General features: G+C 33.9%; 2 protein-coding genes across 3 annotated transcripts in view; one reads left to right on the top strand and one right to left on the bottom strand.

The window, feature by feature from the left end:
• On the top strand, positions 1538 to 5816 carry LOC18604620 (probable WRKY transcription factor 61). Its single transcript, XM_007037191.2, has 6 exons — positions 1538 to 1861; positions 2148 to 2231; positions 3190 to 3267; positions 3720 to 4235; positions 4410 to 4523; positions 4665 to 5816. Exons 1-6 carry the CDS (start codon positions 1742 to 1744, stop codon positions 5589 to 5591), a joined length of 1839 nt encoding a protein of 612 aa, XP_007037253.2. The 5' UTR covers positions 1538 to 1741; the 3' UTR covers positions 5592 to 5816.
• LOC18604621 (protein IQ-DOMAIN 31) overlaps positions 10237 to 26480 on the bottom strand; it is a 30999-nt gene continuing 14755 nt past the window's right edge. Inside the window, exon 9 of one of the 2 annotated variants that reach the window (XM_018118187.1) lies at positions 10237 to 10263. In XM_018118187.1, the coding sequence (XP_017973676.1) occupies positions 10252 to 10263 (12 nt within the window). In that variant the 3' untranslated portion in view covers positions 10237 to 10251. Of the gene's footprint in view, positions 10264 to 10970; positions 11007 to 26480 lie in introns of those variants that run through there. The other variant, XM_018118186.1, reaches the window with a different exon arrangement.

The raw sequence follows: 26480 nt of genomic DNA on the forward strand, positions 1-26480 counted from the left end.
CCAGAGGCATCAAGTCTTTATTTTTGAAGTGGGTATTATTATTGTTAAGTCACATATTCTGTAATTATTTCTATTTTCCTATTTTTGAAACAAATTAAGCACAAATCCCTAATAATTTTAATACATGACACAGTCCTTACATGCTAAAAGCATATGAGACTGATATCCCTCCCATTGTCACTAATCATTGATAATATTGTACTTGTGATATCTTTTTGGCATGTCTATCCAATTTGCGATCACGTTTTTCAAAATCATGGACGAAGGCATATGTACATCACTGCAGAAGAAAAGGTTGAAACGATCACTTGAAGTATACATAAGCAAATTTGGGTGGCGCTGTGTTTTTCTCACTCTTTGAAAATCTAGCCTTCTTGCAAAGTCTTCTCTCTAATCTCCCCATTTTCCTTTAGTTTCTAGGAAATGATATAAGTGTGTAACTATTCTATACCAAACACAACTATAATAAATCATTAATGTCCTCTAGTGTCATATATATGTTTGTAATTTTACACTCCATTACCGGTATATAAAAAAAAAACCATAATTTTCATAATCTCATCATCTTATTTTAAATAATAATAGTAGTTCAAGTCTTTTCCAATTAATAAAAGAATGATGTCTAATGCAGAACACTTTGTCGTTTCTTCACTTTATTTTCAGATATTTTGCACAAACTCTGACTCTACCTACTATAATAAAGGATTAATTCTTGAACAAGTTTCAACCATAAAATCAATAGTTTTAACTTTCTTGACATGTATATAGAAATTTCTTCAATTGGAATTCTAGGAAAATGAGTTAGCAAATTTCTTTCCAAGGAAAAGAATTGAGAATTTGGAGCTAGACTTTATCTTCACATAACAATTTTATAAAACTTGTTCTATAAACATGTGCCTTTTGAAGAATGCTGTCTGCTTGAATCTTAAAAGAATGACATAGCTTCTTAATAAGTCTCTGAACCCCATCCTCAATTAGACTTCTTTTGTATACATATTAAAAAGAAAACTCTTAGGAGGGTGACCAGTCATTGCCGCTAGATGAATTTAATCAGGCAAACCAAAATAAAATACAAAAAAAAGAAAAAGAAAAAGAAATATAAATAAAGAGAATGACGTGGTATCAGAAGGCACCAGCTAGATTGACACCATCATTGAATTGGATTCTACTAGTACGTTAAAGAGGTCAACTGCATGGCCAAATGAAAGCAGAGTTGGGTTATCCCCACCGTTAAGCCCTACAAACCCTAAGGCCCCCACTCTTGGAAAAACGAAGCTCCGGTCACCGGAGGTAGTAAAAAAAGGGCTTTGGCTAAACTTTGACCATGAACCAATCCCCATGTGACTTTTGTAAGTACGAAACTTCAACGAATGGTAGCATAATTTGACATTAGGTGGGGACCCTTCGCTGCGGCTAAAAGCGCTCTCTCTCTCTCTCTTTATCTTGATTCTTTGCCTATGCCATGTCATCTAAAGGAGTTGAAGTTGAATTCTTCTATACTGTTTTGTTCAATACATATAGGAGAAATAAATTAAATGCTCTTCTTGTTTCTTTTTGTTTAATACAAGTTGATTGGGTTTTGTTGATATTGTGTTTTTGAGTGTGTAATGATAGGAAGCCATTGTTTTTGAAAATTTTTTTAAAAGGAGTCAAATACAGCAGCCTCTCTATAAAAGAAGAGGAAACTTGGTTGGTTTCAGGGAATTGACAGATTACAAGAGGGAAAAAAGAAAGAAGAGCTATGGAGGAGGATTTGATCAAGAGATCTGATCATGGAGGTGCAGTGAAGGAAGAGAAGAGAGCTGATTCTTCTGGGGATGAAGAAGCTGCTACAGGCAGCAGAGAAGAGGTTGTTGCTAAGGTGAAAAAACAGTTTCTTCTCTTTGGATTATAGTTTCATGGCTTTCTATGTTCAGTTGGCTGATGCCCAGTTTCTTACTTGGTATACACAATAATTTTCACCTTTTCTCCCCAAGCTTTTCAACAGAGTTTAGATTATTTAAGTCCTCAGGCTTTAAAAATGATCTGCCTCTTTGACGAACTCTTCGAGATAAAAAGTTTGGCCTTTTTTTTTTTTTTTTATCTTTTTTAGTTTTGCTATACACAAAAATTAAGTTTTCCTTTGTTTTTTTTGCATGTTATTTCAGGTAGGAAATAAAAGAGTATATCGTGAGGATGATGATAGGAAGCCATCTTCACCTGCACAAAAGGATTTAAGCAGCAGCAAACAGGTAAACGAATTAAAACCCTGCTATATAGTTATGGTTAATATTCAAAAATAAGAGGAAGAAGAAGAAAGGCCTTTCATGGATAGTTTTTCTATCCTGTAAATTTTTATGATAACAAACTGATTGAAAATTACAAAAGTTTTTTCTCTAGTAATCGTATCATTCCATATGATAGATACTAAGGTACATGTTACGTTATCTATAATTCTAAACAAGAAAATACAAATACCTTGTACATTATCCAAAACGATTACTAATATTTCTGATCCTAGTTTACTCTCTAAGGGACATCTTGCGCCCCAATCAACATTTATATATGTTTGAATGCCTTTAATTGTACAAGAAAACGACTTATTGGAATCGAGCAATGCTTCTGAAAGGGATAGAGGCAATTGCCAAGTTGCCAACAAGCAAGAATTGATAGACTTTCCTGATGACATTAACAACAATCAAATATAAAAATCTGTCACATCGAAACATTTGGCTCATTAGTTGATACATGATTCTTTATTTAAAAAAGTAGAGTTCGAATCCCTTTTTCTCAATTATAAAAATTAAAAATAAAAAATAAAATAGAAATCTGTCCAATATATAAAAAGTCCTGCATGCCAAATTGACCAAATACTGTTTTTAGCATTCTTTTTCTCTAAACCCTTGATTTGTAAGATTTTGACCATAATTATGCTATGGTCAAGACACACGGTGTCTAGAAGTCTTCCTTTCTTAGCTTTACTTTTCCAATTCATTTTCTTATTTATAGATTCAAGCTTTCCTTGCGATATAAATCTGTATATTATTATTGTAGTATCTTGAATCCCTCCTTCCAGTGTAGAAAGATTAGCTAGGATCTGAAGAAGTAGGTGGACTCTAGTTTTGTGTATTAATTATCTTCTTTATAGACTTGTTCTTTTAATAGTTAATCTTCATTCCTTTTCTGCTAACTTATAACTTATTTACATAGGTGTCTATAAAAGCTGATACTCAGAGATTCTCAACAGAACCTGACTCCATGGCATCTTCTTCAAGTCGAAACGAGCAGGTTAGAATTTGTTTCATTTTTGTTTTTTGCTCAATTTCATCTTCTATTCTTGCTTATATGGTATAATCTTTAACAAATTAAGGTATTAAAATTTCATTTTTAATATTAGTCATCTAATATCCATCTCAAATTAGATTCTCACATCAAGTCTTTTCTTTTTCCTTTTTTCACCATAACATATATATCAAGAAATGATTGATCTGGTTTTTGAACACATGCATGCATGACAGTAACTCCCTCTAGGACAAGGACAATTTCTTAAAGCTTTTATAAAGTAAACAGCTTAAATAAACGTGTAAGATCTTAGAATTGCGAAAGAAAGAAAAAGAAAACACACACACATATATACCTTGGGAAAGTTTTAATGACAAATTTTGCAGATGCATATGCAATGAAGACCTTTTGATTAAATCCAGGTTTTTTTTTTTTTGTGTGTGTATTTCTGGCTATAGGATTCTCAGCTTGAATCTGCCAAAGCTGAGATGGGAGAGGTGAGAGAAGAAAATCAAAGACTAAAGATGTATTTAAATCGAATAATGAAGGATTATCAGAGTCTACAAATGCAATTCTATGACATTGTTAGACAAGATGCGAAGAGATCCACAGCTACAACAAACAATGATCATCAAGAAGTCGAAGAACCTGAGCTTGTTTCTCTTACCCTTGGAAGATTTTCAAGTGATTCAAAAACGGATGATAAGAACAAAACATCTAGCCAAGGAAAAGAGGATGAGAGAGGCAAACAAGGTTTATCTCTTGGCTTAGATTACAAATTTGAAGCATCCAAGTCAGATGTAGATGAGCCAAATCCAAGCCCCACGAACAGCTCTCAAGAACCCAAGGAAGAAGAGACCTGGCCGCCAAGCAAAGTTCTCAAGACAATGAGAAGCGGAGATGATGAAATTTTGCAACAAAACCCTGTCAAGAAAGCTAGGGTTTGCGTGAGAGCCAGATGTGATACTCCAACGGTTAGTATTACTTATTTACATTCATTAAGCTAATGAATGTCATGAAGCTTTGAGAACTAGGGTTTTAGCCTTGTCAGTTTAAATAGTGCATTCATTCTTTTGTAGTCCATGATTATGAAACTTTATTATAATCTTTAAGAATCAAATTAGTAAGAAGAGTTTTCATTTATACAGATGAATGACGGATGCCAATGGCGGAAATATGGACAGAAGATTGCAAAAGGAAATCCTTGCCCTCGAGCATATTATCGTTGCACTGTTGCACCTTCATGCCCAGTGAGAAAACAGGTAAATATATTCAAATAGGTGATTTTTAAACTTAATTTTATCACAACCAAATCTGACTTGTATGTTCTTAGCCATTAAAGGCTATATTAAAATTATTTCCTCTCCTACCTTATTAACATGTTAATTTGTTTGGAATTTCAGGTGCAACGATGTGCTGAGGACATGTCTATCTTAATCACAACCTATGAAGGAACACACAATCATCCACTTCCAATGTCAGCCACAGCAATGGCTTCCACCACTTCTGCAGCCGTTTCAATGCTTTTGTCTGGCTCATCATCGAGCTCACAGCCAGGTTCCAGTATTCCATCAACTGCCAACACCATCCCTGCTAATCTCCAGGGACTCAACTTTTATCTATCTGATAACTCAAATTCCAAGTTCTACTTGCCCAACTCTTCACTATCAGCTTCCTCATCACACCCAACAATCACTCTTGACCTTACTTCAACGCTATCCTCATCGTCATTTCCTTTCAATAAGTTTTCTTCAGCTTATTCCACAACTGCAAGATATCCTTCTACAAGTCTCAGCTTTGGTTCTTCAGAGTCCAACACAGTGTCTTGGGGCAATGGGCTCCTTAGCTATGGCAGTACTCAACCCTACATGAAAAACCAAATTGGAGCTCTGAACATTGGAAGACCGAAGACTATGGAAAATATCATTTATCAATCCTTCATGCAAAAGAATAATCTAAATCCTCCTCATCAGCCTCTACCGGATACTATTGCTGCTGCAACCAAAGCAATCACAGCAGACCCCAATTTCCAATCTGCTTTAGCAGCGGCTCTCACATCAATCATTGGCACTGGCAATAACGGAGGTGCAACCCCGCCTACTGGAGATAAATTGGGACAAAAGTTGAACTGGGGGGAGAAGACGCCTCCAGTGACTTCTAGTTGCTCACAAACGGTGAAAGGGAATGGCTGTGCCACAAGCTCCTTGAATAAATCTCCTTCGACTACTTCACAGCCAGGGACTTTGATGTTTCTACCACCTTCTTTGCCATTTTCAACGCCCAAGAGTGCATCCGCGTCTCATGGTGATACCAGAAATCACAGCAATTGATTGGTTTTTGATTTTTGAATATTTGTAATTAAGGATGTTCATTAGTCTTAATTGGCATGTAATAATGTAAAGTTGTAGAAATTTTCCTCTTGGAGACAAGGACGGGAGGCATGGAAATTTGAACAAGTTTAGTTTTCCACGAATTTATTTGGTCATGATTAACAACCTACTGATTTTCCAGTTGGTGAAAGAAAATGGCATCAATTGACTAAGACTAAGCCATGAAACTCACATAATCTTGAATGTTGTCAACTTTTTATCCTTTTTTTTTTTTGGGTTTTTTGCCTTGTTTGATTAGATATATTGTTAGAATTTTAAGATACTTAAAAGATTATTGAGTGCTAAAACAAAAAGAGGAAGATAATCACCCATTTTCATTTAACAAGGATAATGACTTTTATAACTTTACAAAAGATAATGATAAAAAACAAACAAATAAAATTAAAAGAAATTAGATAGCTATACTGGGATTGCCACACCACTAAGTTTGTGAGCTATCTCTTACATTTGCATTAACCACCAAAACATGGCCAACATAAAAACAAAATAAAGAAACCAAATAACCACCAAGTAAAAAACATGTAATTAGCACACGACACTACTTCTCCAAATTGAAAACTAACTTTTCATACTAAGGAGTATTGCAAGTAGGTGAAAACTCTATGATACAGAGTTATTTTACCACATTTTTATTATTAAAAATAGTCAAGTCCTTGTGTTTTTAAGTTAATTTTAGATAGTTTTTATATTTTTCATTTTTTAGTTTAATGCATGTTGAATTATTTTAATTTGAGTAATTTGAGCTTATTTTCATATCAAAAGTCCTAATTTAAGAAATCACTGATTTACTTTCTATTTTAAAGATTCTCAAGTGTATAAAGCTTCATGGAAGTGAAATGTGCAAGGATGGCTAGGTGTAGAATTTTCTAAATATGTTGTGATATTTGTTGGGTGAGGGCTGATCATGCATCAAATACAAATAAAACGCAGTGAAAATAAATTTAAAGAATTAAATCATGCCTCACCCTCCTAGAATCTCGTTCATGCCAAATTAAGTACAGAATTAAATTGAAAATAAAATATATATAATTATATCAAGTTTACATAAATAACAAAGATTAATGAATTCTTTGTTAAACCACCAAATTAGCTTTCAAAAAGCTCAACCACCTTAACCTGGTTGTTGCAAACCAAAGTTGTTCAAGGAATCCTTGTGCAGCCTCTAATGGTGATCCACACTAATAAATTAGAAAATCTTTCATTAAGGATTGGGAGTGCTATGCCTTGACAATGTGCTAGCAAAGATAAATTTCATAAACTCATAATCCACACAAAATTTTGAGACTGAACACACAAAAGAAATTAAGTGAACGAAAAATTATTTTTTCTTCACGCAAGGAGCGGCAAGGCAAAAAAAAGTTCTAATGTGCCATTCTCTTAATTTTTCAACCATTCTTTCTCATTTTGTTTGGAGGCCATAGCAAGGTATTTATACCTTGGATTAATTTTAAACCCTAATTACAAAGCTATTTTGTAATTACCAATTAATCAAATAATTTGATTAAGCAATTTAATTTAGTCCTTAAGAAGCCCAATTAACTTAATTGTTTAAGTTAATCAATTAGGCCCAATAACTTAATTAAACAATTTAATTAATTAAGCTCAATAATTTAATTAAATAATTTTAATCAATTAGGTCAAATGACTTAATTAAACAATTTTAATCAACTAGGCCCAATGACTTAATTAAATTAAATAATTTTAATCCATTAGGTCCAATGACTTAATTAAATAATTTAATTAATTAGGCCCAATGACTTAATTAAATAATTTAATTAATTAGGCACAACTCAATTAAACAATTTTAATCAAGTGCTTGAGAAGTTCATAACTTCTAATTTGATTAAGTCCACTTTAATCACCTCTTCCATTTTATTTTCAGCATTCATTTTAATTGTGTGACCCATTAAGCTTCTAACATGTTGGCATGAACTCAACATATAATTCTTAAGTTAAACTTAGAATTAGATAAATTTAAACTACTTTAAATTTATCATTAGTCAAGTCAACTACCTAGACTTCATAGACTAAGATTGGGATCTAGCAATCCATCATGACCACCAAAATGTTTGAAGAGTCAAGATTGTTTGACTCAACCTTTCAGTGATCAGTCTTTCAGTGTAATTCATTCCCTAATCATATATCTCGGAGATGATAAGAGCATAGTGCAGTGTTCACTCTTATTGATCTCCATATTCATTTTTAAAGTTTGATCATCAGCTTTATAAAGACTTATGAAACTCCTTTCATAATCTTTAAGTCACCTTAGCAAGGACTTTAATAAGCTAATATCAACCAAGAACAGTTAAGATATGCCCCTTGAATATCTTGGGGTGATGATTCCTATCTTGACCACCCATTTACCTTCACATGTTTTATGTTATATCTAAAAGCATCCTGTTTTGGTATCCTTGGTTAGGCACCTATATGGATGAAATCAAAGCACAACACTCCACACATAAGACAGTCTGGTGTCTCAAGTCTAGAGAGTATTTGCACAACTGGCACATGATAAGTATTGTATAGACACTTGAGTGAAATACCAAATGCATTATGAGATCGATTACTTACTTCCAAAGTAAAGAACATAGAATATACTAGTCTCTAAGCATCATTGATGTCCAATCTCAATGATACATTGACCAGGAACATTTTGAGATTATGCTTTGATGCATAGGGATTTCATAACCGCAACCCATTACAATTCCCTTGCAAGGCATATTAATCTCATGGACTTAATTCAATTAGACTTATAACTCATTATAATTGATGTCTTATTGATGAAGGAAAACTACTAATCATTCAACATGAATGATATTGTTGCATGATTGAAATCAAGCCTTAACCAATCCCAATTCGCTGTAGGGCTCATCCCAATAGTATTTCGAGTTTAACTCATACTATAGAAGTATGATTGATGAGATCTTTGGACCACTGGAAAGCCAAGAAGAAGGGCTACAACTTTAATGCTTATCACTATTCTTTGTTCGGATTAGAAAGTGGTCAAAATCATTGTCAAAATGAGAGTATTGCACTAGGAGAGCAAAATAAAAATTGAAGACCTTTTAAGCAGACTTCAAAACAAAACCGTTGAGGGTCGTGGCTCTCAAAGTGAGAGTCGTGTTACTGGAGTCTTCCAAAAATAAATATATGATGGGGAATTTGGAAATTAAGTTATTTCGAGCCTATTTAAGGGACTTTTTCAGAGGATTCTTAAGGGAGGACGATAGTAGTTGTTTTGAAGAATTTGAGACAAGAACCAAGCAAGAAAAGCCAGAGAGATTGACAGAGATTCAAAATCAAAAGTTTCAACATTAGTTTCTTTTCTATTTTATGTTTTTCTTACTTTCTTTGACTTGGATTCATGGCTAAATTTCTTTGGATAATATTTTATTTAGATATCACGAACTAATTTGCTTTTCTAGGATTATGGTGGATTTCAACATATAGTTTGAATATTAGTTTCTCTTTTATTTGTCATGAATGGATATAGTTTTGCTTATTCAAATATGTTCTTAATGCTTTTAATTGCCTAATCAACAATTAATTGATTTGTGAATCTAATTGAGACTCGATAGAGAGATTTTAGATTGGACTAAGAGTTTAATAGTACATGTTCATGCCACGTAGGTGATCTAATTCGCGATTTGAGTCGACATATGCCAATTGACATACATAGCTAAATTAGAACACTAGCTTAATGAACCTTATTTAATTAATTTCTATAGATATATAGTGATCCAATTAAGGTAGGTATTTATGTAAACATCTTGACAGAGACTTGTACATAGTTTTGGATTCTATGTTAGTAAAACTACCCAAGAAAGTAAATAATAAGAGAAGCTCGTATCAGATGAAGTGTTGAATGAACCCATAATCCTAGGTTTTAGTTTATTGCTTTTCTCAAGTAATTTTAATTTTTGTTAGTTAATTTAGTGTTTGCCTTAATTTAGTTTTAATTATTTTTATGCAAATTTTAATTACTTAAATAAAATTAATTTGTCATAAATTTTTGTACTTTGTAAAGATTTAAGAACAAATCTCTATAGGAGCGATACTCTACTTCATTACTATATTACTTGTTTGCAATAGTGTGCACTTGCGTGAGAAATTAACAACAAGGTTTTTTTGGTACTGTTGTTAGGGATTTGTTTTCCAAATTATTTGCTAATATTAAAATTCAATAAAGTAGTCTTAATTTAAGTTTTTCTTCTTTGTTTTTCAGGTTTGTCCCATTGTTGTATGAGAAGAGCAAAAAGTTTGGAGATTATACCATATAATCCAAAGATTGAGAGGACATTTCGAAGACTTTGACAAGAAAATCAACAAGGTTTTGCTCAAGCAAATACAATGACTGGTCGACTGGATGAACAGCAAATCCAAGAGCATATAGTAGATGAAAATCTTTGCTTAAGGGATTATGCTATTCCATTGGTCTAGGGAATACTATCGAGCATTTGAAGGTCGGCTATTTAAGCTAACAACTTCGAGATTAAGCCAGCCATCATCACCATGATTCAAACTTCAGTCCGGTTTGGGGGCCTTCCAAATGATGATCCAAATGCCCATATTTCAAACTTCTTGGAAATATATGATACCTTCAAACATAATGCTGTCATAGATGATGTAATTCGTTTGAGGCTTTTCCCTTTTTCATTGAGGGATAAAGCTAAAGTATGGTTGAATGCACTCCCCATTAGATCCATAACAACATGGAATGATCTTACTTACAAGATAGTAAATATGATGAAAGACATCACATCATTCATGTAGCTAGATTCTGAATCATTATATAAGGCTTGGGAAAAATATAAAGATTTACTTTGGTATTGTCTCATCATGGTCGACCAAAGTGGCTATAGGTGTAAACATTCTATAATGGTTTAAGTGGTCATGTCTGAACCACCATTGATGCGGCTACGGGAGGAGCTTTAATGGATAAATCAATTAACGAAGTATACAATTTATTAAAGGGGATGGTTGCAAACAATTACCAGTGGCCAGTAAAGCGATCAAGGCATAGGAGAATGGCTGGAGTTCATGATGTAGATGCCATTTTGGCACTCTCCACATAAGTAGCAGTTTTAACTAAAACACTTAAATCTTTTGGTACTAACTCCATTCAAAGTCCTTTTGTAGTTTGTGAGTATTGTGGAAACAATCATGCAAGCAATCAGTGTCCAAGTATAGAAATAGTGCAGTTTAAGGAGAACGAACAACAAAATAATCTTGACTCCAACACTTACAACCCAGGGTAGAGGAACCATCCAAACTTCTCTTGGACCAACAATCAAGGATCATCTTCGTCTTCAAGATCGAATGCACCTCTTAGATTCAAACAATAAGCAAAAGCGCCTATCCCAAATAAGAAGCCAACTTTAGAGGATATGTTAAGGAAGTACATGATACAGAATGATAACATCATTAAGAGTCAAGCAGCATCACTTCAAAACCTTGAGACTTAGGTTGGTCAACTTGCTAACTTATTAAACAACAAAGCTCAAGGAACACTACCTAGTGATACAGATGCAAATCCAATGAGGGAAGGTAAGGAACATGTCAAGGCTATTACTTTGAGAAGTGGTAAAGAGGTTGAAAGTGATCAAAAACAAGTTGAACAGAAAAACAAGACAATTGAGGATGGAACATAGATTGCAAGTTCTAATGAGTAGAGTCAAGCGAACGAGACTAAGGTAACTCTACCACCACCACTTTTTCCTTAGTATTTCAAAAAGCAACAAACAAGAAACAATTTTGGAAATTTATGGAGGTGTTTAGAAAACTTCACATTAACATTCCATTTACGTAGGTGTTGGAGCAAATGCCTTCACATTTCAAATTTATAAAAGACATTTTATCCGAGAAAATAAGGTTGGGTGAGTTTGAGATAATAACACTCACTGAGTGTAGTGTAATCATTCAAAATAAGCTCTCTCTAAAGCTTAAGGACCCAAGCAGCTTTACAATTTCATGTATAATTGGTGCTTTATTTTTTGCCAAAGCTTTGAGTGACTTGTGGGTGAGTATTAATTTAATGCCTTTGTCCATTTACAAAAAGTTGGGTTTAAGGGAGATTAAGCCCACCATTATGACTTTACAATTGGCAAACATAACTCTCACATATCTTAAAGGTATAATAGAAGATGTACTTATAAAGGCAAATAAATTCATTTACCCAGTCAGCTTCATAACTCTTGATATAGAGGAACTATTATCCTTGGGGGACCTTACACACTCCCAAAACACTCATTGATATAGAGAACACAAGCACATATCCCTCAAGTCATGATACATCTTGGTGGTTCCTAGATGAACAACATATGTTGCCATGTGGGCCTCTTATAAGATTTCTTGCCCCCAATCATCCATGTCAAGCATGTAACTCTAGATCCCTATATAAGTAATCCATCGATGCCTCTAGAGAACATCTATACTTTCCCTTGAAGATCCTCTAAAGCCTTTGCCACAAAATCATCCTTGTTTTAGGATTCCTTAATGCGATCCATAAAATTGGTCTCACTCTAAAATGGGCTAGCAATGCCACAGTATCATCAACCTCAAATGGAATGTCCATATCTCTCAACTCATTCATACATTCCACTAAAGATCACTTCTCAACTAAAACGTACGCTAAACTCCCCATAGATTTTTGACTTAACCCATCTACTACCACATTGTCTTTACCAAGGTGATACAATATACTGTAGTCGTAATCCTTAGGCAATTCCATCCACCTACGTTGCTTAAGGTTCAAATTTCTTTACTCGAAACTATATTGGAGACTTGTGTGGTCCATGTAGATCTCACAAGTCTAACCATAAAATTAGTGCCTTTATATCTTCAAGGAAAAAACTATCGCGGCCATCTCCAAATCATGTGTGGGGGAATTTTGTTCATGCCTCTTGAGCTTTCTAGACGTGCACGCAATCACATTACCATGTTGTATCAACACAACTCCAAGTTCAACTTGTGATGTGTCGCAATAAACTGTATAACCCCCTATACCACAAAGTAAACTCAACACTAGAGCTATGGTAAGACAAGTCTTAAGCTTTTCAAAGCTCTCTTCACATGCATCTATCAAGCATGATATTGTCTACAAATACATCTTATGGCAGACATGTCATAATCTCATAGGTGGAACTCCTACGCCCATCAAGCCTTACATGTTACATTATGTCAAGCATATACATCATATCATTCATCTCATTTTGCAGGAAATCATTTGAAAGGTTAGTCCCTCTTGTTGAAAACTAATACATAGCAGAATATATACATACATAGTAGATTTTCAAATAATTTGAAAATTATTTGTGTTAACTCACATCACAAATCATCATTAAATCAAATTCTTTAATCATACCTTTTGAAAACCAGTTGAAAATCCTTGAATTTAAATCCATTGATAAACCACTCTTTGAAACAATATTTTATCATGCATAATTAATAATTTTCATAAAAATATGCTCATTTTACATATTTACATATTAAAATATTTGAATAGGAGTATCCACTCACTTAATTATAGACTCAACCTCTAGTTCCAATCATAACCTTTCTCCAATGATTTCCTTGAAGTTTTCAACTGTTCTTAACATTCAACAATCATCACAATCAATTACTTAGACTTATAATCTCGTAATACCCATTCCAAGTACTTTTGAAACTAATCAAATTCAACTAAAACTAATTTTCTTACTTAAATCCATTGTTACATTAACTAAATAATGATTAGAAACCCATAAATCTTTCATCCTTACCTTAGGCGAGCTTTGATGTTAAGGAAAATCACAAAACCTTGAGCTTTAACAACCAATAAAAAAAATTTTGGCATAAAGACAACATTTTCAATTCTAGAAAAAATCAAGATTTAAAGATTTCAAAGTTGAAAAATGTCATTTTGTTCATAAAAACTTAAAACCAAGCTTTAAAATCATAAAAATGGGTGATTTAGGTTGAAAATGGGTTAAAGAGGGCTTAAGTTTAAGAAAATACCTTGTAAAAATGGCTGAGAGTTGTCATCCCTCATTTATAGTTTGGATTGTGAAAATACAATTTTGCCCCTTTTATTTATTTAAAAACGACATCATCTATCGATAAATCGAGTCATATATCGATAGATGCGCTTCAAGGTTCTTTTAAAAAGCTCCCTGGTTGCTATCTATCGATAGATGTGTCCATCTATCGATAGATTTAGCCATCTAGGGATAGATCTAGCCATCTATCCATAGATGTTCTTCAGTGCTCTTTTAAGAAAACCTTTCTAGGTTAAATCTATCGATAGATGAAGAAAATTTATCAATAGATAGGCTCTAATAAGCAAAAATAAACATTAAAAGCTTATCCAATTGAACTCCTTTTAACACTAACCTTTGCAAATCATCTTTATGCATCAAAACATGAATTTTTTCAAGATTAAAACTTAGTTTTGAATGTTCAAAACATAAAGCCATCATGCTCACCTAAGAATTTTTTTTAACTTATCCTCTAACTTAGGGTGGGATTTCAAACGAGTTGCCTTGCCGAGCTTAAATGCTGCTAACTCTACCATCCGAGTATTGGTGTAGCTTAAGGCATTACATATCACCTCTATATCATCTAAGAAATCCTGGGCATCCTACAAAGCATCTGATCCAGAAAATGTTAGAGGTTTTAACTCCATGAACTCCAACAGTTGAACCTTAGTCGCAACTCTAACCATACTAGCATGTTGTTGGTCACCCTGACTCTATGACTTGAGGGATGCCTAAACAATAAACAATTATCACCTCGTCATCTCTAATCTAAGATCTCCTAAGCAAGAAGCTTCATTATCTAATTGACTCCTTGTAAGCTTGCAGCTAAATCCGCTAAGGTCACAACCTTAGTTGGAGGTGCTACAACACCGAGATCCTATCTCTCTACAACTAACTCAGAACCCTGTCCCTCTATTTATGCACTAATAGGGGTATTAGTTCTCCCCAAACTGGCGACTCTACCGCATCTACCACAGTCTCTAGCAATAGGCATACATGGTTTATCAATAACCTCCGTGGAACCTTGTGCTTTACTGCACTTCTAGTACTAGCCCGTGTCCTAGGCGGCATATCTTACTTAGACAAGAACAATCATATATTATAAGACTCAACGCTATAAACTCACAGTAATACTAGACATAACTCTTAAACATAAAGTGAGCAAATAAACAATGAATTATATATGGGTCTCCCGTTCTCAATTTGTGCCCAAGTACACAAAACAAAATCAAGAAACCTATATACAACTCTAAACATTCTGTTATACAACCAAAAAAAACCCAAGACTCTATGAACTTAGAGCTATAATGTTAATTGTGAGACCTTGACCTTTATAGACTTGTGAAGGGAAGTATACGCGATATCCCTGATCATGGGTAATTTCGTCATTTCCTTAGTAAGCTCATAAAAGTAAGATTTTAAAATAATATTATGGCCTAAGTAGGCCTAAGGCATAAATGGATGGTGAAATTAGGGGTAAAATGTAAAGGAAACCAAAATTTTGATGATTTTCATGGTAGGGGCAAAATGGTCATTTTTCACCTCGGTTAAAATTTTAAGTTTTCACGAACCCGAGCATGTCTAGACCATTATGGACCTTGTCCCAGTGTCAAAAGTGCAAAAAGATTTCATAAAAGATTGGAGGAGAATAAACAAAATTGTGGAGGGGTAATTTGGTAATTTCAAGGGAATGGATAAGTTTGGCTATAAAATATCTTGAATTTCCAGCAGCTTGTCTTCTTCTCCTTCTTCCCTCTCACATTTCTTTAAAACCTCCATGGAAGCTTGATATGGAGCTTGCATGATTTTCTCTCTCTAACTCTAGTTTTCAAACTTTTTAGCCCTTTTGACTAGAACCCTTATATTCTTTCAATCTCTCACTTCAAAACCCTTGATAAATCTTATTTTCATACTTTCTCTCACTAGTTGGGCGTTCTAGAGAGAGAAAGAGAGAATTACCCCATTGATTTGGAAGCTATTGGAAGAGAATTCAACTATAAAGGAACCTTAGGGTGAGTGATGCACTAAGCTTGGTTTTTAGCTGTGAATAATGGCTAGTAATTTAGATTATGAGTTATTTTATTATTGAGGATGTTCATTCATTTTATAGTGATTTAGATAGTGAACATAGATAGCCATTTAAAGTGGTAATTGAAGGTTAGCTAAGAGATAGCTTTAGGGTTTATAATATGTGAATTAACATAATGGTGATGTTAATGTGATGGTAGGTTTCAAGAAAGCCCCATCATCCCATTTGGACAATTAGGGGAATTGGAGTCATCTAAAGGCTCAATAATATACCGGTGAGCGGACTTGCATTTCAAACTTGTTTTAGGGAATGTGAATGATTTTATCTAACTTGACTTTGAAAATATGCCTTGGGAACAAGCCTTTGGTGAAGTGATTTTATATTGTGGAAATGTGCTATACAATGTGCTATGTGTTATCAAAATATGATAGTAAGCATGATATGCATTGGGTGCTTCTTTGTATGTTGATGTGGACCCAGCTATGTGCTAGTAGGAGTGCACCTAAGCCGTTGCTGACCCGACTATGTGCGAGTAAGAGTGCACAGAAGCCGTTGCTGACCCGGCTATGTGCTAGTGGGAGTGCACAGAAGCCGTTGCATATGAGATGATGATGATGGGAGGGTGTATATGATGATTGATATCTATATATATATACATATATAGTATATGGTTGTAAATGTAAAAATGTGAGCATTTTACTTTGTTGAAATTTGAGAGTTTGCATGTGTTGTTTTTGTTATTTAACAGGATGACTTTGTTTTAAGGGAAAAAGGAACCTTTTTCTTGATGTTCTGATTCTCGCTGCAACAAGATTCATTCTCGCTACAGCGAGAAACTCTCAGGTTTTGAAAGGGTAGGCTGGTCGAAAACTCACTGCAGCGAGAATCTATTTTTGCTGCAACGAGGAAGGTATAGTAGCTTCTCGCTGCAGCAAGATTATTTCTATTTTATGACCAAAATCTCACTGTAGCGAAAAACCTTCTGTTTTTCACCTCATTTTGATCAATTGTTGCCCTATTTTCCACTTCTTTGCTACCATATTTGAGCATGGATTTTCAACATTAAGGAATAAATGAATTAAGCTTAATATGAGGAGGTTTGGTGAGAAACCCTTGGCCAGTCAAGAAACCCTCGGTTAGTTGATAATTTAAATCAAGTGTCGCTGCAGCAAAAATTCATGAATGCTATTAAAGTTTTCACTCTCCAAATCCTTTGTTGAGCATGGACTTCTTCCAATAAGTGATTTTTCTCATGTGGGGTTTACATGAGGGGTTTAATAAGTTCAAAAACAAATTGCATTGTTTTGAAAAAGAATGCATCATGATTTCATTAAACATTCCTTATGGTATGCTTATTCCCTTTCTTGTTCACTCACTGGGTTTATACTCACCGTTTTCAACTTCATGTTTTCAGATCACGACGCAGCCGGTAATTAGGACGAGGTGTCCTTGTAGACTTGTATCCATCTTTTGGTAGGTGTCTCGACATTCAGTAGCTGTACATTCGTCCAAGTCCCTCCGCTAGAAGTCGAGTATTATTTTGTTGTGTATAGACGAACCTAATGTAAATTGTTAAGATACATGCTGTAGACAAATGTATATACACTTGTTTAGTATGCCAGTATGAGATGGCAATGTGTAGTATTATTTTGATTCTAAGTTATGAAATGTGACTTAGCAGTTTATGATGGAATGATAAACATGTCAAACTAATAGGCTTGCTTGGGCTTAATGGATTACGTCCATTGGGCCCATGTGCCGGTCATGGCCAGGAATTTGGGTCGTGACATCAACTTTGTCATAGCTCGTTTTGTGATGGGATATGATCGAGGCATGGACCTAGACAAGTATAGCCTGTTAGGCCCAAGCAAGCCTTTTTCATTCATGCATTCATACATATCTTAGCCCATTAACCATAACATCATACGTAAGTCATACAGGATTGTACACATGCATGCATCCATAGGCAACACTATACACAGTTATAAAACTTCTCACATAAACAGTGTAAGTGCATTCATATCATATAATCATCAAGTGCCATATTCTCATGCACAATACCATATGTCATTCGTTCAACACCCTCGAGTGTCCATATAGGCTTTCAAGCCACCTTTGCATAATAAATCATAACAGTCATAACATAAATACGAAACATTAGCTACATCAACATAATCATGCATAATATCCGTAAACATAAACATAACATAAGACCTACTTGTTAACAAAACATGACTCGACCTCTAGGCTACAAGTGGCTACTAGATGACCTACCAAAAAAGGAAAAGATTACGTTCCGTGACACTAGCTACTAGCAAGAGAATACTATCATTGATTTGCAACAAAAATGGTGAGAAAAAATAACATGTGAGTCACAAAGACTCCGTAAGTGGATATGGGGAAAAGGATAAGCCAAGGGGGAGAGTTCTTCGTAACCTTGCACTCGTAATCTCAAGTCATTCATAAAACTTTCAACATTTCCATATAATTCATGAAACATGGTATTTAAATACATTTTAAATAACATTGCATGGAAAACACATTTACATAACTCTTAGGAAATCATTGCCTTTGAAAAATCCTTGAAACATACATAAAATCTCAATTTTGTTTAGCATCTATCGATAGATAAGGGGATCTATCGATAGATGGAACACATAATGCTTTTTATAACATTCTGCCTTCCATTTATCAATAGATGGCCTTCAACTATCGATAGATTAGTCTTAAAACTTAATTTTCTGGGTGAAATCCTACACAAAATCATGCCATATGTTCTCCTATCTCATGGAACAAATTCTCTAGGTTAGATTTTCAGCCAAGCAAGCATTCATTCACCATATTCTCACATACATTGTGACATATATAAACATTCAATCATAAACCTAGACTCATGAGCATCAATTCATAAAACTTTCTAATAAACCATAAACACTTCTTAACTATGAGTGGTTTTCGCCCCATTTAAGTGGGTAGTGCTTTAATCCTCACTACTTGGGATTCCGAGCATGCTTCTGTGAGTGGCATATCAACCTCACCCATAATCTTTGAGTGATCCCACCCCACTCAAGAAAATAGTGATCAATCCCCATTATCATCATTTCTGAGTGACATATCAGCCTCACCCATAATCTTTTAGTGGTCCCACCCCACTTATGGGGATAATGATCAACGCCCATTATCACATAGGATTCCTCAAGTATAGGATTGTTCTAATCCATAACTTGCATCATAAAGTAAAATCATTCTCATATTTAGCCCATAATGTATATGAAATTCTCAACACATACATCTTACAACATACATTTCACAATCCTTTAAATCATTCCCATGCTTAGCCCATAGTGTGCATGATATTCTCAACACATACATCTCATGGGATACATGTCATAATGTCATAAATCATTCACATGCTCAGCCCATAGTGTGCATGATATTCTTAACACATACATCTCATGACATACATGTCATAATCTCATAGATGGAACTCATGCACCCATCAAACCTTATATGCTACATCATGTCAAACATGTTGTGAAACCTCGACCTTCACAGACATGTAGCGGAGGTAGACCATAATGCGAGTAATTAGAGGAATTGATTCAGAAGATGAAACTTAACTTTGTTAATAATGATTCAACATATCAGGAGCAACCAGTTGCTATTCTTGATAGACAAGTCAAAAGCTCCACTCAAAGGATGTAGCCTCAGTGAAAGCATTATGGCGAAACCACACCAGTAAAGAGGTAATGAGGAAGGTTGAAGAAGAGTTGCGGACAAGTATCCACACCCCTTTAATGCATATAGATGAGCTATTTTATAGTTCGATTCAAATTCAGGGATCGAATTTCTTCTAGTGGGGGAGAATGTGAGACCTCGACCTTCACAGACATGTAGCGGAGGTAGACCCTATGATGTGGAACAGGGGTAGTTTGATCATTTTCCTGGTGAGCTCCTAAAAGTGGTTTTCTATTATTATTAAGGCCTAAGTAGGCCTAAGACATAACAAATGATGAAAATAAGGATAAAATGATTAAGGAAATAGAAATAATGATGATTTTGAAGGTAGGGGAAAAATGGTCATCTTTCATCTCGAGTCGAAATTTTTAAGTTTTCATGAACCCGAGTATTTTTAGACTATTATGGACTTTATCTTAGTGTCAAAAGAGTAAAAAGATTGCATAAAGAATTGGAGGAAGACAAAGCCAACTTGTTAAGGGCATTTTCATAATTTAAGTGAAGTTTGGATAAGCTTAGGCTATAAATATCTCATTTCCCCAGCAGCTTCCTCATTTTTCTAGCAGCTTCTTGTTCTTCTTCCTCCCATCTCACGTTTCTTCATCTTCCATAGAAGCCTCCCTTAAAGCTTCCATAACTTTCTCTTTTTAGCTTCAATTTTCATGCTTTTGAGTACTTTTTCATAAAACTTTTTGTGCTCTTTCACTCTCCCACCTTAAAACCCTCAAAAGTCTTTGTTCATCACTTTCTCTCACTAGTTGGAAGTTTTAGAGAGAGAAAAAGAGACTTGCCATAGTAGTTGGAAAACTCTTGAAAATGAGTTCAATTATAAGTCCACCAAGGTTCCAACGAGGCCTCACGTGTCCGTTTGAAGTGATAATCGAAGTTAGAGTCAATTAAAGATTCAACAAATATCAGTGAGTGAACTTGCATCAAAGTGTTTTTGGGAAATAGATATGTGTTGGGATGAAGCATTTAAATGATTTTACTTGGCTTTTCATTAAATTATGCATGGGAACAAGCCCTTGATAAAATGTTTTGATGTTGTGAAAATGTGAAATGTGTAAAAGGATGAATCCATGTGCTCCTATATTATGTTGGTATGTATATATATATATATATATATATGAATATATGTTGTGCATTGATGAATAATGTTGTGTTATGATGTTGAAGTGTGCAAGTAGGGAGTGCACACATGATGATGATAGAATGTGCGAGTATAGAGTGCACATGACGATGAATGAAGTGGGGTGGTGTACGTGTTTATATATGTTTATATATATATATATATATGTGTGTGTGTGTGTGTGTGTGTGTGTGATAGAAAGTTTATGATTATAATATGGTGATTGAAATGAATAATGAGAAACTTGATTATTGTCAATGTGTTCACTTTGATGTGCAATATAGTAGGAATGGATTTTGTGGCATGTGAAAATCCCTTAACTGTCATCTGCCCTAAATCTTGCTGTAGCGAGAATGCATTCTCGCTACAGCGAGAAACTTTCAAGTGGTGGAGGTACAAACCAGCCTTGTTTCTCGCTGCAGTGAAAAAGAATTCTCACTGCAGCGAGGAATTTCGCTGCAGTGAAAATGGATTCTCGTTGCAGCGAAAAACTCTCGGGTAGTTCCAAATTTCTGGTGCAGTGCTTTCACTTTGACAACGATTTTGACCATTTCGATTAGAAATGGGCAAAGTGGTAAACAAAAAAGTTGTAACCCAGTCTCTTATCTTTCTAATGGTCAAAAAATCATGTCAATGAGACTTTTGTAGTGGGAGATATGCTTGAAAAATCGAAACATATGCAAACTGAGAATGTTTCTCGCTGCAGCGAGAAACTTGCTGTCATGCTTGCTACCTTGCTTGATTTTGATATATTTTTCACCCATTTAACTTCATGGATTGATCATGGGTTTTTGCAACACTATGAGGTTATTAATAAAAGTTTGAAATGAGGGGTTTTTAGTAAGAAATTAAATCAATTGCATTGTTTTTGAAACAAGTGCATCATGATTTCCAAGTTCTCCTTATCGATTGCTTGTTCCCTTCTTATGTTCACTCACTGAGTTTTATACTCACATTTTTAAACTTCATGTTTTCAGATTTGGAGGCAGTTGGGACCTAGATTGAGTGTCCACGTATGCTCGTCCTCTTAGTAGGTACTGTGGCATCTCAGTAGCGGTACCTTCACCCACGGTCACTCCGCTGACGGTCAAGAGTCTTATGCTTGTGTATACGTATAAGTAATGTAGATCACTAAGATTCATGTTAAAAACCAAATATGTATATTTGATTACTGATGCCATTATAGGTTGGCAAACAGGTGACATTATTTTCACATAAGACAAATGTGAATATTGGGTTGCTATAAAATATTACTAAAATATTTATAGTTGAGAATTACAATATGTGGTTTTAAAAATGATGGCTGGGAATGATAATCGGGATTGCATAAAAAGGCTTGCTTGGGCTTAATGGGCTATGCCTATTGGGCCCATGCGTCGGTCATGGCCTAAAAATTGGGCTGTGACACGTGTACATCATACCATTCATCTCATTTTGATGGAAAACATTTGAAAGGGCTTGTTCCCCCTTGTTAAAAACTAATACATAGTAGATTTGCAAACAATTTGAAAATTAATTGTGTTAACTCACATCACAAATCATCATCAAATCAAATTCTTTAATCATACCTTTTAAAAACTAGTTGAAAATCCTTGAATTCAAATCCACTGCTAAACCATTCTTTGAAACAATATTTCATCATGCATAATCAGTCATTTCCATAAATATCATGCTCACTTTACATATTAAAATACTTGAAAATATGTATCCATTCAACTAATTAGAGACTCAACCTCTAACTCTAATCACAACCGTTCTTTGGTGATTTTCACAGAGTTTTCAACCGTTCCTAACATTCTACAATCATCACAATCAATTACTTAGACTTATAATCTCGTAATACCCATTTGAAGTATTTTCAAAACTAATCAAATTTAACTAAAACTAACTTTCTAGCTTAAATCCACTATTACATTAACTAAATAATGCTTCGAAACCCATATATCCTTCATCCTTACCTTAAGTGAGCTTTGATGCTAAGGAAAATCACAAAACCTTGAGCTTTAGCAACCAATAAAAAAATCTAGGCATAAAGACAACATTTTCAGTTCTGGAAAATCAAGATTTAAAGATTTCAATGTTCAAAAATGTCATTTTGTTTACAAAAAACTCAAAACCAAGCTTAAAATCATAAAAAATGGTGATTTAGGTTGAAAATGGGTTAAAAAGGGCTTAAGGTTGAGAAAATACCTTGCAAAAAAGGCTGAAGGTTGCCAACCCTACTAACATGTGACCTTTTTAAAGTTTGGAGTGTGAAAATACCATTTTACCATTTTTATTTTTTAAAAAAATAATGCACCTATCGATAGATCAAGGTCATCTATTGATAGATGGGCTTTAGGTTCTTTTAAAAAGCTCGCTAGTTACTATCATCGATAAATATGTCCATCTATTAATAAATATAGCCATATATCCATAGATTTTTTTTCAGTGCTCTTTTAAAAAAACCTTTATGCGTTGAATCTATTGATAGATGAAAAACATCTATCGATAGATAGGCTCCAGTAAGCAAAAACATTAGAAACTTGTCCAATTGGACTCTTTGTAACATCAAACTTTGCAAATCATTCCAAAACATCAAAACATGAATCTTTCAAATTTTGAAAACTAATTTTTAAGTGTTCAAAATATGAAACATACATGCTCACCTACGGATTTCTTAACTTAGCATCATACATTAAGGTGGGATTTCACAACTATGCTTATAATAGCTGGAATCTTTTCACTGGTCTTGCCTACAATTGTTGGGAGATGTAGTTAAATTTTGATTTATTTTGAAGTTGAGCATATGAGGTCTTGAGGCATCACATCCTTGCTTGAGATTTATTTCATTGGTGTTTTAACTATTCTTGGGAAGGGATATTTCATTATTCATTATGAGTTCATTGGTTTTACGTGGAAATGTAGTAATTAGGGTGCGTAGTGGTAACACTCATCTTTGCTTTAACTCTATGATTATCTAATGCATAGTATTGGCCTTAAATTATATTGTGGGCTCCCCATTTTTATGGTGCATGGGCACTATTTGATATCGTTGATGTACTGTGCTACAGTATTTCTTGTATTTAGGTTTACTACCAGTCAACTATCAGTTACTTGAATGGATGGCCATTTGGCCTATCCTTCCATTATAGTTCAATGATTTCAATAAATGAAAAACCACTTTTGTTGAAAAAAAAAACAAAAGAGTTACTACCTTGTTGAGCTACAAGGCTTTTTGGTTCAACAACACTTTTTCTCTCTCTTTTTCTCAACAAAATGAAAATCCCCATACTAAATTCTTCACTCTTTCTCTCTCTTAAGGTTTCAGTAGCACTCTCTTTCTTAGGGATTCAATAGAAATTTAGTTTGGATGCATGCTAAAGAACAAGAAATGAAGGTGAAAGAGGTTTTAGGAAAAGTGAAAATATTTTAATTTTTAATTTTAATGGAAGAAGAATAATGGGAGAAGAAGATGATGGAGTTAGAGAGAGATAAAGAAAGGAAAACAAAACAATAAAAGAGCATTGTGAGGGAGTTGGAGAGAGAAAAAAGAAATTTTTTTATTTTTATTTAATTAATTATTAAAAACTTTTTAATATTTAAGTGTAAGTCCTTCAAGCTTTTTAATTTTTCCTTATTAATGAGGTGATAGCATTTAGTGAGCTGATAGTGCATAATGTTAGTACATTAAATTTAAATCCTAAAATAAAAAAATAATCTTGAAACTAACAAAAATCCACTCAAGGATCTTGATAACTTGGTGTTGAACAAACAAAATTGATCTCTTTCCTTTTGCTAGAGCAAGATCAAAAAACAACTTCTTTTAAAATATTTCAAAGCCTAAATACCATCATTACTAGAAATTTATTCAATTCTTTAGAGGTTGATTTTTTAAACTTTGGAGAAGTTTGAGTCTTCAAAATCTTTTTTTTTTTTTTTGAAGTGTTAAATGGTTTGGGGATTAATTAATTAGAGATAAACATACTGACTCATGGGTGAATTTTGATTGATCAGATTATGAGTCTTTGAATTATTGATTGACCAAAATTTTATTTTATCTTTAAATTATTCATCTTGGCATCTTATGTGGATCATCATTGGAAGCTAAACAAATGAGCAACTTGAGGTTTGCAACAACCCAAGCTTAGTGGAAAAGGTCTTTTAACCACATTGTTGTGAGCTTTTTGATTTTGACGTCAAAGGCACAAAGATATAACAATCTTTTACTAAATAGTTAGGTTAATTTATATTTGCTAGGAACAACATGATTCGACCTCCAACGCAGTGGAATAACAAAAATTGAAACAAAATAAAAATCATGCCTCCTACCTTCGAATTACCTTGATTGTTCAATGCAAACTTAAATACCATAGAAAATAAAAAAAAATTTACCTATCCAAATGATATCATAATCAAATAGATTCCTTTTGGTGTTGAAAAATGTGAACACCTTCTTGTGTGAAAAAATTCCAACCACTCAAATGCTTGGCCTCCAATGTTGCACACATGATTACAATGGCTCCTTCTCAAGGAAAAAGCTTTATGACACGAGCTTGTGCTAGTAAGTGGACAATGATTTGTCCCCTTTTCTTCTTTGATTGTCAGCAAAGAATCAATGGAAAAGTTTTCTAAAAAACCCTCTCAAGAGTGGTGGCACTCGAGAAAAACTATTAGTGTTTTTTTTTTTTTGTTGCCTCAGAAAAGAGTGGCTATAATGTGATATTTATATCTAGGTTTAATTTATTATTAGACTTATTAAAATTTTCAAAATAAGTCCTTAACATTATAACAATTATAATATTTAACTAATGCCTAATTAAACTCTTTTAATTAGGTCCTTAGTAATTAAAACTTGGAATTTGATTTAAATCTAACTTAAATCATCACACTCTCAATTTAATCCAAATTGCAACCTTTGTGTTACCCATTAGGTTCCTAACATGTTGCAATGAAATTTAATTATAATTTTATTAATTAATTAATTTAAATGAATCGTATTCAATTTTAAATTAACTAATTCAATTCCATAGACCAAGATTGGCATCTAGTAATGCATCATGGCCACCCAATTGTTGGAAGAGTCAAAAGATTCTTTGACAACCTTTCAATCTATAGTTTATCAATATAATTCATTCCCTTATCATATATCCCAAAGATGATAAGAGCTTGATACAATGCTTATTCTTATTGACCTTCATATTTGTTCTTATAATTAAATCATTAACTTTGTAGAGACTTATGAAACTCATTTCATAATCTTCTAATCACCTTAGCCAAGGATTTAATTAAGCTAATGTCAACCAAGAACTAATGAGATATTTCCCTTTGAATCACTAGGGTGATGATTCTTATCTTGATCACTCATTTGCCTTCATATGTTTCATAATATACCCAAAAACATCTTGTTTTGGTATCTTTAGTTAGGCATCCATAGAGATGAAATCAAAGTATACTACTTCACATACAAAACAACTTGGTGTCTCAAGTCTAGGGAATAGTTATGTCACGACCCAATTTCCCGGGCCATGACCGGCGCATGAGCTCAATGAGCATAGCTCACTAAGCCCAAGCAAGCCTATCCATTTACCTTTGCTTAACAAATTTATCATATCATGCATACACACACCTTTTCCCATGTGCGAACATAGCCAAAACACAATGGCATTATCGATAATAATATACATGCACTATACTAGTCATGTATTTAGCAATTTACATTGCATACACATATTCACATTGTTAGATTGTATTCACAATACAAAAGGACTCATGACTTCCAGCGGAGACATTTACAATAAAAAAGATTACTATTGAATGCAAGACACATACCCAGAAAATGCACTACGGGGACTCCTCGATCTAGGGTCCAACAATCACCTGATCTGAAAACATGAATTTTTATAAAACGTGAGTACAATACTCAGTGAGTGAACAAG

Source organism: Theobroma cacao, chromosome 3, assembly GCF_000208745.1.
Source record: "Theobroma cacao cultivar B97-61/B2 chromosome 3, Criollo_cocoa_genome_V2, whole genome shotgun sequence".
In the NCBI taxonomy this organism is placed as follows: domain Eukaryota; kingdom Viridiplantae; phylum Streptophyta; class Magnoliopsida; order Malvales; family Malvaceae; genus Theobroma; species Theobroma cacao.

What these genes read in the sequence shown, in the direction of transcription:
- LOC18604620 (XM_007037191.2), top strand. Translation starts at nt 1,742, where the DNA reads ATGGAGGAGGATTTGATCAAGAGATCTGATCATGGAGGTGCAGTGAAG. An exon ending in ATTTAAGCAGCAGCAAACAG is followed by an intron (nt 2,232 to 3,189) that starts GTAAACGAATTA and finishes TTATTTACATAG; the next exon opens with GTGTCTATAAAAGCTGATAC. An exon ending in CTTCAAGTCGAAACGAGCAG is followed by an intron (nt 3,268 to 3,719) that starts GTTAGAATTTGT and finishes TTCTGGCTATAG; the next exon opens with GATTCTCAGCTTGAATCTGC.